The sequence below is a fragment of the Sminthopsis crassicaudata genome, chromosome 4 (genome assembly GCF_048593235.1).
Source record: "Sminthopsis crassicaudata isolate SCR6 chromosome 4, ASM4859323v1, whole genome shotgun sequence".
In the NCBI taxonomy this organism is placed as follows: Eukaryota; Metazoa; Chordata; class Mammalia; order Dasyuromorphia; family Dasyuridae; genus Sminthopsis; species Sminthopsis crassicaudata.
In genome coordinates this window covers 342719384-342737998 of record NC_133620.1, presented here as the reverse complement: position 1 = coordinate 342737998, position 18615 = coordinate 342719384, and the positions used below count along the sequence as shown (strand labels likewise).

Sequence of the window (18615 nt, the reverse complement as noted above, 5' to 3'; positions counted from 1 at the left end):
AAATGGTATTTACACATATATATTGTATCTAGGTTATATTGTAACACATGTAAAATATATGGGATTACCTGTCATGGGGGGGAGGGAGTGGAGGGAGGGAGGGGATAATTTGGAAAAATGAATAAAAAAAAAAGAATGATTTTACATATATATGTACCTATATCTTTGTGTTTAATGATAGCCATTTCTAGGATGGGGGATAAAGAAAAAAATGTACATGATAACTTCAAATATTTAAAGGAATAACAAATTGTACACAATAGATTTACAGTTTCATCTTTTTATAATCCTCTTTTGAATACATTTTATATATGTTTTTCCTATAGTATAGACATGCTTGTTTTATCCATAAATCAAAAATAAAATAAAAATAATACAATCATAGTTTTAGAACCTGAGTTCATTTTCATCCAGGGAGGGTTGACATAAGGTTATAGAATCTTAGAATCGAAGAGAATAAAAGATATTTTGGATATAATTCTTTCTGCAACAACCCTATAAGGCAATGATCATACAACTTCTGCTGAAAAATTTGTGGTAAGAGAGAGCAAGCCTCTTCCCAAACATGTCATTAAATTGTTGGACAGCTTTAATTGGTAGGAAGTTTTTCCTTGCATGAAATGAGTGATGTCCTGCAAAGAGAGTTGGATTTAGAGATAGAGGAGACCTCACTAATGAATTTTGGCAAGTCACTTTCATCTCTCTAATGATTAGAAATCATCTTGTTTCCTCATCTAATATCCTTTCTAGCACTAACTTTGATGATTCTATGAAGTTTGCCTGTTTATAACTGACAATCCATATATAATCCATCCTCATGGGGAACACAGAGTAAATCTGTCTTGAATTGAATCCGACTGGTGGATGACTGGTGTGTGAAAACTCACCTAAGTCACTCAATCTATCCAGCTCCACATTACCCATCTCTCAATCAGCTTATACAGCAGAAAGAGTCCAGTCAAATTAATGGTATCATTGCTTCTGGGAAGAATATGTTCATTGTCTGCCCAAGGGGTATATTAGTAAACAATTAACAACTACTGTAGGAAGGAAGTGGGAACTGTATTCATTACACACTTTTAGATTAATCAACATTAACTTTTTCTCCATCACATTCTTAATTCAAGAAAATCAACAAAATAGCAAACCAAATCTTGATTTGTAGCATTTACCTTTTACTGAGGTAGAAAGCTGGTTCCAGCATACTTCTGAATTAACCTACGGCTCAACTCAAAAACCTGTGACTGCCCAAAGCAAGACTTCCTTTCCTAGTCCCTTCTTCCCTATCTAGTCTCTTCACTGAAATGCAAACTTGACTATTATAAATATCCAAGTTAACTTAAGACAAGTAAAGGAAGATGTTATCTGCATCCAGAGAAAAACAATTAAAAATCTGTATAAAATGATTTTGCACATATATACATACATATATATGCATATATACAAAAATACACATATTTTAATGCATTTAGTGGTAGCCATGGGGGGAGAAGGGAAAATAGATAATAATTTTGTTATACTTTAAAAGGTATAGCAAGTTGTTCAAAATATATTTACAGTTTCATGTACAATCTTTTTTATTGTGCTATGATATAGAAATGCTTGTTTCATTCCATAAATTAAAAATAAAATAAAGCATAAGAAATGTAAGTTCCCTGAAGGCAAAAGCTATCTCAATTTGTATTTATATCTCCAGGGTCTAGCTCCTAGTAGACAGTAAGTGCTTATTCATGGATTCATTTATTCATTAATTTCTACCCCCTCACAGGCATTCAAATATTAAAGACAAGGATCTTATATCTCTCTTCAATTTTCCCTATATATGTCTTCTCTCCTCTGTTAGTCAATAATCATTTTGAGGTCAGTATATTCCAAATCATGTTTCTTAAACATGTGTTCCCACAGTATTCCCTAGGTACCAAGTAACTGATTGGTTCCTCAAAAGGTCCCTCAGGGGCCTGATGACCCTGCTTGATATTTCCCCGGGGGAAGACAGGTTCCTGCCTGTCTTAAAAAAGAGGAACAATACTTGTTCCTCCTAACATACCACTCATTGATGTGTTTGATTCCTCAGGTTTCAAGAACTGAGTACTAGACTCAGTTCTGCTAATGGGAAGCAATGGGAAGAACATTAGAGTTGGCACTAACAGTTTGCTTTGCTAAGTGTGTCATATTAGACCTCAGTTTCCTCAAATGAGGGTACTTGAATTAAATAATTTTAAGGTCCCTTCCAGGTATGAGTGTGCTGGAGCCAGCTTTTCTCAGCTGATGTTAAATTTTCAGCATAAGCATTTACACCTCAGAAACCAACTAAAAATTGGGGCTTGATTTATTGTTTGGTTGTTTATCTAAATTTAAGAAAGTGACAGGAAAAATATTAATATTGCAGATTAAACTTAAAAGTGTGCCAAGATTTTTAGAGAGATGGTTGTTAAATAATTATCAGCACCTTACATTTCTCAGGTCTAAAACTATGATTTTAATTAACCGTGTGATCTTGGGCAAGTAAGACAGGTTTTCTGTTATAGCTGGACCGTAGAACTAGGACTAAGTTTAGTCATCTTTAGAGTGAGGAGTTAAACTAAATAATCCCTTTCAACTATGGTTTGCTGCTAGGTCCTTATCCTTGTTTTCTAACCTGCATTTTTTTTTTTTTTTTTTAACTAGTAAAGTGCTTTAGGATTACATGGTCATACATTTAGAATTGGAAGGTAGAAGCCTTTGTTATGTAAATGACTTGTAAATAATGCCTTCCCTATTTATGATAGGTACACAATTCAGATTTGCTAATGAGATCTTTTCCTCAGCTTCTTCTTTTGTCTCATATTGAAGGTAAGGGTTGAGGGAGGGCTTTTGCCCAGGTTGGTAGAGCAGCCTTGCTCTGAAAACACCTATCTCTTCTTTGACTCTACCACCTTCCTAGGCTGGTCACTATTATTCTAATGTCCCTAGCCCTAAATGTTTGTGGCAGCCCTTTTTGTAGTGGCTAGAAACTGGAAATTGAATGGATGCCCATCAATTGGAGAATGGCTGAATAAATTGTGGCATATGAATGTTATGGAATATTATTGTTCTGTAAGAAATGACCAGCAGGATGAATTTAGAGAGTCCTGGAGATAATTACATGAACGGATGCTGAGTGAAATGAGCAGAACCAGGAGATCATTATAACACTTCAACTACAATACTATACGATGATCAATTCTGATGCACATGATTCTCTTCAACAATGAGATGATCCAAATCAGTTCCAACTGTTTGGTAGTGAAGAGAACCAGCTACACCCAAAGAAAGAACACGGGGAAATGAGTGTGGACTACAACATAGCATTTCCACTCTTTCTGTTATTGTCTGCTTGCTTTCTTGTTTTCCTTCTCAGATTATTTTTACCTTCTTTCTAAATCCGATTTTTCTTGTGCAGCAAGATAACTGTATAAATATGTATACATATATTGTATTTAACATATACATTAACATATTTAACATGTATGGGACTACTTGCTATCTAGGGGAGAGGGTGGGGGGAAGGAGGGGAAAAATTGGAACAGAAGGTTTTACAAGGGTCAATGCTGAAAAATTACCCATGCATATATTTTGTAAATAAAAAAGCTATAATAATAATAAAAACTTTTTTTTTTTTTAAGATCCATTGCCCTGCCTTCAGATGAAGCAAACCCAAAGCCTCCAAAGTTTCCATGAGTTCTGGTGCTCTGACACGCTCCCTTATGAAAAATCTTCCAGTCTGAGGATGAGAGTAGTTACTTGCTTTTCTCACAACTCCAAGAGTCCAGGGGAATCAAAATTTGCACAATCAATGCCCTAGTTTGGTCTTCCATAATATCTCACTGGATTATTGCAATAGTGTCCATATATATATATATATATATATATATATATATATATATATATATATATATATATATATATATATATATATATATATATATGAAGGATAGATTTGTATATATGTTGTTCCTCCCTCCCCCAGTAGAATGTAAGTTTCTGTAGGGCAAGGAACATTTTTTTGTCTTTGTAAACTTGCCTGAAACATAGAAGTTCAATAAATTTATGCTGAATTGTCCTAATAGAGATGGACTCCTCTTCTGCTTCTCCCCCCTCCCCCCAACATCATACACATACCACAAATATAGCAATTAATACATAATAACGGGTCATCCTTATAAATTTCAGTGTAAAGAGACATCAATCCCCACACCTGAACTTTACTTTTACATCTCTAGAATTATGAACTTGGGAGCTAGAGGGTTTGCAAGAAAGTTTAAATAGTCCATTTTTCAGCCCAGACTAATTTGGAAGAATGAGGACTGGTTGTTTGCTGTCTATATTCTTAACATTTTCATGGAAGGACTCTCAGTGAGGATCTGCACCTGGACTCTGCTGTTTAAAATTGCCTTCCTTCTGACCTCCCATCCTGGACTGACCACCAGTGAACAAAAGAATGGAGGAGGAAGGAGGGCAGGATGGTTATGGGGAAGTACAAAAGTTTTGCATACCTTGAATCCATATCAAAGAGAAGAGATCAGCATCACTAACTTCTTGGACCTGAGAAGGGTTTCTTCCACGGGAAAAATAGAAAGTACAATTGTGGAGAAACTTTCAGATGAAATTTTCAAAAAATTCTTTCATAACCAACATCTGGAATATTAAAAAATGTTCAAGAATCATCACTCCTAAAGCCTCCCCTACTTCATACTCACACTGGCTCTTTGGGTAACACCTTAATCCAGCACCCCATTAGTTAGCTCTTTCTCTCTTCCCTACTTCTCTCTCTCCTTTAGCTCTCAGGCTTCCTTTCCCTTTCTCATCTTCCCTTCCTCTTCTTTCATCTGCCCTTCCTTTAACTCTTCCCTTCATCTCTTTCCCTTTCCTTTCTCTCGCCTTCATCTCTGCCCACCTCCCTCTCTGTACTCTATTCTCCTCCTTTCTTTCTCTTCCTTACATCTCTCTCCTTTCTTTTTCCTTTCCTCTCTTTCCCTCCTCTTTCTTTCATCTTTCTCCCCCCTCCACCCCCACCAGACGTGCACCTTGGCTAAGAACATTGCAGAAAGCAGGACAAGCCCAGGCAGCAACCCAACCCCCCCCACCCCCACCGACCCCTTCATTTGCCCCAAGGGGCCAATTCAGGAGCTGCTGAGCCTCTGCCAGAAGGACTTGGTGTGGGGAAGGATCCCCAGGAAGAGAATGCAGAGAGGGCAGTAGGTTTGAAGATGGGGAACTACAAAGCTTGAGGGGAGTAAGAATCAGAGGCTAGGGAGCCTGTCTGGGGTTCAAGGAATTTTTGAACCATGTGTGGGAAATTTCCCCAGCAGGAAATAGAAATGTTTCTCCCCCTCCCCTCCCCCCCTTCCCCTTGTCCCTTCCCTAAAAACTGGGCTTCAAAGCAGGGACAGGATGAGCCTCAGGGGTTAGATTTCCTTCCAACTGGCAGTGATCTTCCTAACAATCTTATCGGGGAGACAGATAACCTTGTGCCCCCTTGTTGGGCTGTTCCCCAGTACCTGTTTTGGTATATCCCTGCATTGCTTATGATCATAGTGCTGCAGTTCATACCTTCTGGGAATCTTAGGGAGACTAAAGTCTGGAATGTGACCAACCCATGGGAGGCGGGGAAGGAGAAGGTAAAAAGAATGAAGTGGGCTTTAAGTGGGGAAAGAGAGAGAAAAGGAGCAAAACAGGACTTCTTCGCCAATTCTTGGACTTTTTGCTGAGATAGGCCTTTGGGAAGAAGGGGGTAGTGAGTCAAATTCCCAGGTGCTGTGGGGCTTCTATGAGACAACAGACCCTTAAATTACCTCCTCTCCCTTCCTGCTCAGTTTTCCCATTTTGGAATGAGAAAGGGAGATTGTAAAAATTCCCTACTGAATGTCTGAAGGTACTTGGATATTCTTTTCAATATCGGCAGTTTTATGATTTTTTCCTGAAGAGTGAAAGAAGGCAAGACAGAGTTTGGATGGTAACTGAGTGTGAAAAGGGGAAGAGACCAGAGATTTTGGGGGTGCTTCCAAGGTTTCTCAGACCCTGAGACTAATTCTAGGTAAGATCTAGGTGAAATAGAAAAAGCTTACTCTTTCTGGATTCTGGGTAAAGAAGCTGAAGTCGGTTAGTAGAAAGCTAGCAAGCATTTATATAACATTAAGGTTTGCAAAGCACTTTATATTTGTTAACTCATTCGATTCTCACGAAGGGTTATGAAATATGCTATTATCACCTCTATTTTACAGATGAAGAAACTGAGGCTGAGGGAGCATGCGATTTGCCCAGAATCTACAGCTAGGTATTGTCTGAGGCAAGATTCGAACTCAGTATTTCCTGACTCCAAGTCTCATAACTTATACTCTAAGAATATCTAAAAGCTCACTGCGACCCACTAGAGAGGGGTGTACTTGTTTCTTTATTGGACTAGTCCCCGAGGAAATGAAGATATAGTCCTACAAGAAGGCTTTCGCTCGACAATTTCTTTCCTTTGTCCCCCAAAAGAAATTCTAAAGCTCAATCAATTACTTGCCTCCAGAATGGGTGAGTTTGGAGGTTTTTCTAATTTGCCTCGGGGAAGCGGTAGAGACCTAGATCCAAGACACTTTGGATAATTGAGGCGGGGGGGGGGGGGGGAAGACAGCCCCCAAAGGAAAAAGTGAAACTGATTACAAGCAGGAGATGCAACTGACCCAGAGTGGTGTCATTTGCAGGAAATGCAAAGGCAGCAGGAGGTCCCGGTACTGATCTGATCCCTGACAAAATAATCCAATAACGCAGGGCACTTTCCCCTGGTGCCTTTCATCCCAAGATCTCAAAGCACTCCCCAGATCCTTCTTTAAGATTCTCAGAACCTCTGGAGGAGAGTTTCATTCAGCAAGTTTTACTGGATAATGGCAAGATAATAGGATGGATTTGAAGTAGGAAGACAGTCTGGGGGCTTTCGAGACCACCTTTCCATGCAGACATTCATCTGAAAAACCTTAGCGTTTTCAACAAATATGAAAGGAGAGACTTTGGGTTTTTCCAGATCTTTCTTTGGGTTCAGGCCGCCAGAAGTTAGTAGTTACCCCAGCAGAAAAATAATCGATCATTTCCCCAACCTCCCCAACCCCATCTTCACCTCCCCCCACCCCACCCCATCCAAAATAAATAAATAAACAAACCTAGCCCCACCCAATGGTCAGTCGGCCAAACCATATCAAAGTGGAGCTCTCCCTCCGGGGCCAGATGCTGGGACTGGTCATTGGTGTTCCCCCAAATGAACTTGGGGAGAAATCTAATTAATCCCAGAGGAAAAGGTTTTTCATAAGTTTGGTGGGGCTGTGCCCCTTCCCAGCCCGAGACCAAGTTGTGGGGCCGGGGAGGGAGGGGAGGGAAGGGGAGGCATGATTGACAGCTCTGAACTATAGACTCATCTCTTACCTTAGGCCGAGCGTTCTGATTGGTTGCCTGCTGACATCCTCAAACCCTGTTTCTCTGAGCTCTTGGAAGGGGGGTGGGGGGGGGAGAGGCTGGTGAAGGTGCGTTTCTGACAAACCCGAAAGTCATTTCCAATTTCAAGTGGACTTTGTTCCAACTATTGGGGGCGTTCGCTTCCCCTCTTCATGTTTGCCTGCAAACTTCCTCCTCCAACCCAGGACTAATGGATCACCACCTGCTTGGATTTCTCTTCTCCTTCCTGTTCAGTGGCACCAAGGTTTTAGCCGGTTACCCAATTTGGTGGTAAGAGTCTCCTTTCCCCAGCTCCTTATTTTCTCTTTCATGTTCTGGGAGGGGGGTAGGGGAAAGGGAGGTAGTTCTGGTGTTGGGGTTAAGGGTGGGAGACTAGTTCGTTGCTTATCCTTTCTCTTCTCCTTCAAGCCCACCCCCCCTTCCCACTATGAGAAATAGGTTGCTTGAATTCCTATGCTGCTATTGCCTTCAATTTCAGAATCAAAGTCCTAGGTTCTGTGCTAATCACCATTTTCTTTTCCATTAATTGTAAAGGTTGGACAGTCCATCCCCCCACCCCCGCCTCCTGTTTATAAAGGACTCTTTTTTTTTTCATTTCTTAAATCCAACAGCAAACCCCCGCCGCCCCTCACCCCCACCCCCAACCCATGGTCCCCGGAATCCCTTGCTTCAATTGCAACTGGGCTTCTTAATATTAAAAAAAAAAAGGGGGGGGGGAATCTGTCCCTGGATGCCCAGACAGACACGCTCCCATCTCCATATCTGGGTTATTCTGGCTGAATTTGGGGCTTTGTGCAGAATTCTTATTTTCTGTCACCCCCACTCTAGCTCATCCTCTAGAAAGGGATCCACCTCCCCTCAAGAATTAACACCATTTATCTTCTTCCCCCCTTTTCAAATGGCCGAGGGCTTTAAGAGACTTTTGAATTGGGGGTAGAAGGGTACGGGAGCGGTGTGGTTTTAAAAAAAAAAAATCATCATATTTTCCCATGTAAGCTGTGTTAATCCAGACCCTCCAAAGTGAGCGTGGCCGGCTTGAGCCGCTAACGAAGGTGCCATTTAATTTCGAGTTCGTTTATTTCTTCCTTTCTCATACTGGGGGTGAATTAGGGACTGGAGTCGGGGAAATAAGATTTGTTTTAAAGGAGTTGTCAAGGTTTTTTTTTTTTTAATGAAATAATTCTCCATTTCAAATCAATTTCTTTTCTAAAGAGAAAGAAAAGTGAAAAGGGAACAAGAAAGCCGGGGAGAAAGGGACAGTTCCTTTTCAGAGAAAGGAAAATACAAAATAAATTTTAGAAAATGAAGATGAGAAATTGAGGAGTGGGAAGCAGGTTGAGTAATATTACATTGTGGCTCTCTGGTATAGGGAGCTGTTTCTTGTTTACCGAATGACAGTCTCCCTCCCTTTGGCAGGTACAGGGAGTCGGGAGAGAGGATACTAAAATCAGTTTCTTTAGATCACTCTGGGTCCCCCCACCACTACCCAACCCCCTACATTCCAAGAAACTTCAATTAATGAAGCTTCCCCCAAGAAGATGATGAAGGGCATGGAGGGGAGGGGGACGGGAGGAGGAGATTGGGGTGGGAAAGGCTGGAGAAACATTTGGGCTGGTTGAATTTCCAAAATTATCAGGAGTGTGATTGTTTCTCCCTTCAAGAGAATCCAAGTGAAAAGTGCCCATTGGGCTCTGCTGCAAGGAATATGGTCCTAAAGAACTCAAATACTCATTTTTTTTTTATTATTATCTCTCTCTTAAAATTCATCTGCTTTTATCCAGTTCCCATCCTGGTTGCATTGAAAAGGAGAAAACTATTATTTGGACCAAAATGAAGCATCTTTTTGTGGCACCTTTCCCCTCCAAAATTAAAAACAAAACAAAACAAAAAAAAAAAAAAAACAAGAAAAAGAAAAGACTAGTCACATCTCAAATGTGGTTGCGTCTCTCTCTCTCTTCTCTCTCTCTCTCTCTCTCTCTCTCTCTCTCTCTCTCTCTCTCTCTTTCTCTTTTTCTCTCTCACTCTCTCTCTCTCTCTCTCTCTCTCAAAGAGCCTGGAAGGAGTTTTTTGAGGGTCAGAGAAAGGAGGGTACATGGGTTATAAACAGTAAGGACCATTCTGTCAGGAGAGACTCAAACTATATAGTCAGAAGGTCGCTGGGAAGTCATCTCTGCTGGATAGCTGGAGAGTCTTTCTTTGGACTAGCTCAGCATGGGATGCAGCCCTGCATTTCACTGAGTTGAGTGGTTAAAGGAAGAGAGGGCTGGGGAGATGTCTTCCCTGGGAGAAGCAGCAAAGAAAATAGAATTCCGTCTTCTAGGGGGTGGGCTTTTCTTGGGTGATGGAGGATTCTGCAGGTTGTGACAGAGGGTTGAGGGGTAAGTAGCTGCTGAGACCTACCCTCCACAGCCATTCTTAAGATCCAAAGATGAGTTCAGGGCAGACCCCCCTCCCCCCAGACAAGAAAAGGAGTGAAAGAAGGGAACCTGTGGGAAGGAGGAAAAATCAGTTCCGAAAGGCAGAAGGTGGAATCGGGGAGGCCAGCCTTGTTCTGTCCCTGTCAAAGGTACCTGGCAAGCAGTCTCGGGAGTGTGCTGTCAGTAATGGACAAAGCCAGCTGGGGAGGCATCAGTTGGCTGAGGAATGGACTGTTGGGTTTGAAGGTGGATTTTTTAAATGGTGGTTTGAAAATCTTCCAGTTGAAGGTAGCCACGAAAGGGAGAATTAGGCCAAGGAAAATGCCATTTGAAAGGATATCTATCTGCCTGCCAGGCCAGGTCCACCCTCAGTTCTGTATTCATGGTGTCAGACAAATCAGAAGAGAAGCAGGGTTGCTTTGTCTGGGTGTGGAGGAAAATGGTTCATATGTCTCTGTGTTTTATCATGTTTGTGTACGTGGAGGGGGGAGTGTCATCGGTGCCTGTGTTTGTGTGTTTATATAAGGGTCAGTCAGTCTCTCTAGGGGGGCACTTGTGTTGATATCAGTGACTGCCAGTATTGGTAACGGTAGGTCTGCTTATGTCCATTTGTCTGTGCCTGTGTGTCTACACAATACTCAATGTGTATGTGTGTGTCGGTGTGTGTATACTTCTTTGTGTCCGTATATTGTGTGAGGGTCAGTGCCTCTGGGTGTTCTTCTATGTCTATGTAAGTCTGACCGGTGCCCCTGTATGCTTATGATCAGTAACCCTGGTCGGTCGCTCTGTGTGTTTGTCTGTGTCCATAGGAGAGTCAATACCTTTCTCTGTGGGACTATGTGAGAGTCAGTGCCTTTGTGTATATGTGGGTATATATGTGTGTCCATATCAATAATGTGTTTCTGTACTTGTCAGAGGGTCAGTGCTCTGGGTCTGAATCAAGCTTTTTGCCTGTTGTGGTATCTGTATCCATGTGTGACTGTGTCAGTGTTATGGGTCTATGCTTGTGCTGTGCTTTTTAGGGTCAGTGATTCTGTTTCTGATTCTGTGGCAGTATCAGTGTTACATATCTTCGTGAGCCTGGGCCAGTGCCCTGTATTGCTGTTTTTGTTCTTGTCTGTGTCTGTCTCGGTGCCTGTGCCTATGTCTGAGCCTGTGTTTGCACTGTGTACTTCTATGCCAATGTTATTCACCTGTGCCTATATGAACATCAGTGGCCCCATATGTGTTGTGTCTGTGCATGAGGAATAGTGCCTGTGAATGCATCTGGAGACAAGTATGTCAGTGCTTTGTGGCTGTCTAAGTGAATGACTCTTCTGGCAGGGGGATCTTCAAAGAGGAATATGTATATATGGAGGGGTGTACTGTCTTAGCTAGGAAATGCTTTTACTGCAGTGATCAATTCCCCTGTGAGATTCTGCTGGTTCAAGGGGTTTAGCTACCACTATATCTTAGGCACACCAAGGTTCCTTATCTCTCCAGGTCTTCCTGACCAGATGGTCAGTCACCAACTTCATGAGCTATTAGGGTCTAGCTGTGCAAGCAGAGAGAGGAAATATATCATTCTCACATGACTGGCTCTTAGAATTTGGTTAGGGGCTGATCAGAAGAGTGAGAAGGGATTGGGGAAAAGATATAGGCATCCCAAATCCTACCTCTGCTCCCTAAAGTTCTGGACAGAAATTCAAGTTGCTGACCCATACTCTGGCCTACCCAGCCCACACTTAAGATCTAGAGAGGGATTTGGAAGTGAAGTTACTCAATTTGTCTTCTTCCTCCCTCCCAAAGTCAGATCTCTTAAGGCCCAAGGTTCCCTCCCTATCCCTATCCCCTTTTTGACATTGAGCTTCAGATCTCTCTCTCTGTGTGTACTCTATCCTAGATTTGAAATCATAAAAGCAAGGCATTTCAAAGCTGGATGGAACATCAAACTCTAACCCTACATTTACAGATAAGGCCCAGAGAGGGGAAATGTGTTGCTTGAAGTCACACAGCAACTAATGACAAATTTCCCATTTCCAAGGCCAGGACTCTTTCAGCCACACAATGGCAGCTGTTGTCCAGTCTCCTGAGAGACTCCTGGAGTATCCCGGATCATGCAATTCACTCTTTCAGTTTCCACCCACAGCTGGTAGAGGATATTGTCTCCTCTTTCTTGGAAGAAAATGAGACCATTTTCTTAGATTATATCCTCTAAGACCCTCCTCACAAGACAATCCGATGAAAGAACACTGACTGACTCAGGAGTCAGAAGACCTGTCTCCAACCCAAACTGAATGCCTGACCTTAAGCATTGTCATTTAATTTTTCTAAGACTTAGCTTCTTCATCTGTAAAACCAGGACTGATAATCCCTTGCCTAACTTATAGAAATGTTGTGTGATTACAATGAAGTAATAGGTATAGATATGTTTTTTTAAAAAGTTATTGGAGTGAGAATAAGATCCCTAAATGGACTTCTCATCATCCTGTGAAAACCCTTATAGAATTTGGGCTGATTGCTTGCCCTGTGGCCAATCTCAGTTTTCCCCTTTGTAAAAATGGCACGGTCTCGACCCCTCCTATCCTCACCGAGACAGAAAAACATGTTCAGTCAAACCCTGTGGAGGTCAGTGAGCTCAGATGTGCCAAGCACCTGGAGACTGTGGGGGAGGAAGGCCTGAGGCCAGGTGTTAACACTTGTAGCAGGCAGGAATTACAGATGGCTCGGAGTGTCCCTGAGCCCTAGCTCTTTGGGCTGAGGCTGCTGATCAGAAAGATAGACAGACAGACCGAGATGGACAGATAGCAGATCGGATGCCCAGGTTTCCAGTGGGTGGTCTCTCAGCTAAGTTAGATCTCTCCCTAGGGGGATAGAATGTTGAAGTTAATCCAAGTCACTTGGAAGTCAGTTAAAGTCTCTTCTTCTCCAAGTCCATTTAACCCTTAGTACTCAGTCTAAATCACGTCACAGGTAGCATTTTGATTTCCTAATTGGATAGCATGGAGATTACTCAGAGAAACATTCTACAATTTGGGAATATTTGAGACAAAGAGCAGAGAAATGAGTTAAAGTCTTTTGAAGAATTTGCTCATGGTTTAAAAATAAAATTAAACATAAAAAGAAGCATTTTAAAGCCCTTTCCAAACAAATCAACAACTTCAAGTGACACCAGCCTAACATTATCAGATCTCAAAGATATCATGACAAGCTCTGAAAAATATCATCAGATCCCAAAGCCTTTCTTATGTACGACTCAAGATCCATTACAATGCTCTTGGTATGATTTAGATCTTTCCCCTGAAAAACTGTGAGTTCTACCAGGGAAGGGATTGGGGCTATTTTAAATGTTGTATCCCCACTAAAACTCAGTAGGTACTCAATAAATATTTTGTTGATTGCATTGAATTGATGCCTTGGGCTGATATAGACTAGAATAGATAAGAGTAAGCCCCAGGGAGTTGTCTGCCAGATCTTGTTCTAGGTAGTGAGTTTTTAGAAACCAAAAGCACTCATTTCCTTTTCCAAGCTATCAATAAGAGAACCAACTTTGGTGACTGTTAGGAAGGTAGCGACACTGTCTCCCAAAATAGGGGAGGGAAAAAGAGGGAAATACATATTTTAGGAAAGAGGACTGACTGGAGTGGGACAGTATTTAAACTCTCAGGATATTGTAGCCCAAGGCCTGTCCATCAAGCTCTGAAGCACTGTTGCCAGAGAGGCCACATAAGAAGGGAAAACACTCTATTTGCTGCCTCTGATGGGAGGGGGTAGAATGATAGTCAAATGGCCTCTTTCTCCTTCAGAAGATTTCTGCCATTCTCCTATTTAATCAGTGGATCTCTGAATTTGGCTTGTTATTTACCAAAATGCTCTCATGTCTATTATCTCATTTCATATTCACATTATCTCTATACTGGAGTGGAAAGAGCCCTGGGCTGGAAATCAGGAGATATGAGTTCTCATCTTACTTAGCTTGGCCACAATTTTGCTTATGTGACTTCTGGGTGAGGTTTGGCAATAATGTAATTTGGGGTGTTGTTAGATGGGGTAGAATGGTAGAGTGGAAAGAGTACTGAACTGGGCAACAGAAAGACAAGGGCTTAAGATCTCTCTCTGATATTTACTGGTTATGTGACCTTAATTAAGTCACTGATTCCTTCTGAGCCTCAGATAACCGTCAAAAGCTTTCTGGTTGTGATTAGCCTTCTCCATAGGAAGAACTGTCATACCAAGAATCTCGAAGGTTTTTCGACATGTTGAATTATTTTCCCCTAGTACTCTTCAAACTTTTTTTGATCACTGATCAATAAAAAGTTTCTGAACATATAATTACAAAACCATGAATATTTAGTTATTAATTATATAAATGTAATATTATACTAACATACTGCCATATATTCTGAAATATGCAAAACAGACATTTAAAAAGATTGGGGTAGATAATGATATTTTAAAAATGAATCTATTTTATTTATTAATGGTTCAAAAGCTTTTTATGCTGAAGAAATTACAGTTTTTAATGTGAGAGCAAAATAAATGGTTAGGCTTTTTTAAAAAATTGATTTAACATTTTGTGAGGTTGGTTCTAAATTCAGTTTATTCTGATCCTTAGTTTTAATGGATGTCATAACTGAAAAAAGAAATCTCCCAAAGAAACCTATCCAAATGGAAGAAAGTGCTTTGTTGATTGTGCTAAATGATGATACTAATTTTCAGTCTTTTCCATCATTTATGAAAAGATTTTTTGTTGAATTAGAGTTATTAAATTTCTTTCTTTCTTGTTGAAAGAGAAATGTGGTCTCTGGAGTTCACATCTTGTCTCGAAGGTGGCTGTTGCTGGGAATGGGGGGAGACAGGCAAATGTCCTGGTGGGTCTTGGGTTCCAGATAGTGGTTGGGTTTGGAAGGGTTTGGGGAGCAAGGTTTTTCATCTATGAAAGTTCTGTGCTTGGCTGCCACAGAGCCCCAAATTCATCAGTGGCAGAAGCCACTCCCTGTCTCTCCTTTCTTGCTAGCTGCTGGTGCCTGTTGCCATAGCTTTGCCTCTTCTTACTGCTATTTGCCTGGGGCCCTAGCCTTTCATGTTTTCCTAGAGGTTGAGAGAAAGAAGAATCCTAGTGGGCAGAAATAGCTCACCTTGCAAGTAAGCATTTTCCCACCCTAGGTCAGTCTGGCCAGAGAGGTCTCCTGTCCCTGGATTCTAGGGGATATACCTGATTATCTTTCCCTAAGAGTGAGAATCTGCAATTGTTCTCATTCCAGGGAAGCAAGGTCTGTCTGTCCTTGTTGCAGTCAGGATTCCTCTGGCAATGTTACCTCTCTAGGATGTGGAGGCTCAAGGGAAGCAAACATCCCATGAGCAGTCATGGGCACGCACACGAGTGCACACACAAACACCCATACACACACACACACACACACACACACACACACACACACACACACACACACACTTGTCCTCTTTGTAACCTAGAGCCCAGTGCATTTGGGCAGTTTGAAGAGAATAGTCCAGGATTCTTAGGATGTATAAATTGCTTCTGTGGTGGGCCAAAAAAGGGAAGACAGGGGCATTAGGCAGCCAGGTAGAGAATCATTCACTGCCTGCCCACCTGTATGCTTTTCTGCTCATGAAGGAGCATGCAGCTGACCATCTAGCATGTCTGGCAATGAGAGCCAAAAAAGAGAAAGGGAATAGCAGAAATAAGGAACAGCTGTGAGCTGGCTGTCCAGCTGTGCTGTTCTCTGATCTTAAATATATTCTTCATGCACTCTACTGGATCATTTTGCACATCTCTGGGCATGTGTACCTTACTTTGGATAACACTGTTCCAATCTAGCACTCTTCATTTTTCAGCCGTATTGTTGTGGAATCATTTAAGGATATTTGATGGTTTATGCCTATGTTCCTGTCCAGCCAAATATGAAACTCTGAATTTTATTGTCTATTTGTGTTCCCTGCCATTTGAACTTAACAACTTAAGGCTATTGTTGAAGATTCTTTCCCTACCTAATCCCCATCAGATTTTATAACTCTCTCTTTCTCTAAGGATCTCTGTCTCTTTCTGTCTCTCTGTTTCTTTGTCTCTGTGTTTCCTTCCCTTCCCCTCCCCTCTCTCCCCTTGTCTGTCTGCTGTCTCTTTCTCTCTTTCTCTCTCTACCATTACTTCACTTCTATTTCTGACTCAGGGCATTGGTCCTCTGGGGAGAAAATTGCTTGGCCCAGAAAAAGACCCTCTGGTCTGACTAGACTTTGCTGTTGACCTTCCCCATACCCTTTCCTGGCCTAAAGATAAACTATTCCCTATTTGACTGAATATGGAAGAAGACAAGTGGTAATGGTGGAAATAGGTAGACAAAAGCTCCATTTCCTCTTCCCAGGCAATGCTGCTCTTTTAGGCCTTTACTATTTCCAGCTGAGAACTCAAATCACTCTAACCAGGCTCCATGCAGCTGCAGGAATGGGGGGGGGGGCTGGATAGGCAGGGGGAGTGGCATTGGCAGCCATCTGGAGCAGCCCAAATAGCAGTTGCTCCTCTCAGGGCTGAGAGATGATTCAGAAGGTGATTTATAGATGGAAGGCAAAAAGCTTGGCTCCTGCCAGAGGCCTGTTCCTTAATTACATTCTTTGGGGAAGTGAGTGGGAGGGGTATGGGACTCACACCTCCTCCTTCCACCCCTAACCACCAAAGTCCCTTTAGGGCCTGGTTCAACCCACCCCAGTATTTTCCTTCTTCATACTCTGTGCAGGAAGGAATCCCCTTTTTCTCTGGAGGCAAAGCTGGTCAGGGTGGGTGGGAGACATCAAAAGCATAGGAGCAGTCACTGATAGGAAGAAAGAAAGTACATGAGTTCTGGCTTAGTTTAGCTCCCTCAATGTCTTCAGGATTTGAGAGCAGCTTGAGCCCAAAGTGCTTCATCCCTTTTCCCCTGTCCTCTCATAATGGGGGTCAATCATCTAGCACCAGAAGGAAGTTGGGGAGGCCATTTGGCCTAACCTCCTGTCTTCTGCAGAGGATTGTTTAGGGTTCTCAGGATGGCTGGATATTCTTCCCACAGGGCACAGATTGTCCACTTTTTCCTCTGACTTCTATTTTCTTTTGATTCTTCTGATAAGGAAATTCTGATTTTAAATGAATTCTTTTTTCAGGGCAGATTACAAGCTCTCCAGCTTTGATACATGTGTGTTTCCTATTGTCTGGCTCTGAGTGTATATTTTCACCTCAGGTATATTTGTTGAACATTTAAATGCCCATCCCATCCCACCCCTACTCCCAAAAGAATCACACATGTTATACAAGTAGGCACCAGAACCAACATATGAACTCAAGTCATCTGACCCCAAATCTAATGATTTTAGAGCCTTTGGTATTAGGATGGCAATAACAGGAGTCTAGTTCCTTTAGATTTAAATTTAGAAAAGGAAGGGTCTCTAAAGATTACCTTTAACCTTAACCTGGTTGGTTATCATTCCATTATTTCAGTCATGTTTAATTCTCCATGATTCCAGTTGGGGTTTTCTTGGCAAAAAGACTGGAATGGTTTACCATTTCCTTCTTGAGTACATTTTCAGATGAGGAAACTGAGGCAAACAGGGTTAAATCACTTGCCCAGGATCACACAACTAGTAAGAATCTGAGTTCAGATTTGAATTTAGGAAAATGAGTCTTTCTGACTCCAGGTCTGGTATTCTGCCCACTATACCACCTAGCTGTACCTGACTTGGTCTATGAATATTCATTTAATAACTGAAGAACATTTTATATATGTAAAATATATATGCATGTAAATATATAATGTGCATTTAAAATGTTTTATATATTTTAAATATAATGCTATTTCATTATTTTTTTCCCCTTTGTAATCCTATATATTTTATTTTGTGCATTTAAAATCATGATTCTGAGAGAGGGCCCGTAGACTTCATGGGCAGCCAAAGGAGTCCAGGACAGCAAAAAGATAAAGAACTTCTGCTGAAGTCCAACTACCTCATTTTATAGGTGAGGAAAACAAGTGCCACAGGGCTTGTCTAAGGTCAGATAAATAGCAAGTGAAAGTATTGGGATTTGAGCCCTGGTTCCCTTGTTCACCTTCGTTTTCTCATCTATAAGATGAGCTGGAGAAGGAAATGTCAAACAACTTCAGTATCTTTGCTGAGAAAACCCCAAATGGGATCTCAAAGAGTACAACATGAATGAAACAACTGAGCAACCTCTGATTCTAGCTCTCATGATTGTTTCCAAGCTGCTGCTCAGATCACCAAGTTGCTTTACTCAACAACTTCTTAGAGCTATTCTGCCTCTCAGTTCCTTTAAAAAAATACTATTTTCAGATTTACTGAAAGGGAGCACCTATTCTACTTAATTATTAGCTTTGCTGACATTTGAACCTCTGCTACTACTGTCAGCACATCCTTTACTCACTTGCTCTTGTGACATTCTTATTTGGCATACAGCCTGCATCCCAGAAGGAAAGCCCTTTGAAATCTAAATACTTAGCTGCCTGTCCCTGCTCTAAGAGAGAAAGGAAGCAACTCTACTTATAGGGCTACTGTCTATTTCTAGCAAAAAGTGTTGTGGGGAGGAGTTGGTGAGGGGTCAGGAAAGGGACACTGGACAGCTCCTCAACTCTCCCTCAGGCAGGTATTCACAAAGTGGCTTCATTATTTGCTTTGAAGTGAATTCCGGAAACATTAGACACACCTATATATCCAGTGTAAGGTCAGAAACACATTCCAGAGTTAAATAAAGAGACCATTGCCTCCGTTCTTA

At 41.5% G+C, this 18615-nt stretch overlaps 1 protein-coding gene across 2 annotated transcripts in view; it reads left to right on the top strand.

Moving 5' to 3' along the window:
- Nucleotides 1–7506: 7506 nt before the first annotated feature.
- WNT3 (Wnt family member 3) overlaps nt 7507–18615 on the top strand; it is a 99804-nt gene continuing 88695 nt past the window's right edge. Inside the window, exon 1 of one of the 2 annotated variants that reach the window (XM_074261000.1) lies at nt 7507–7719. In XM_074261000.1, coding sequence (XP_074117101.1) covers nt 7640–7719 — 80 coding nt within the window. In that variant the 5' untranslated portion in view covers nt 7507–7639. The remainder of the gene's footprint in view (nt 7720–18615) is intronic. The other variant, XM_074260999.1, reaches the window with a different exon arrangement.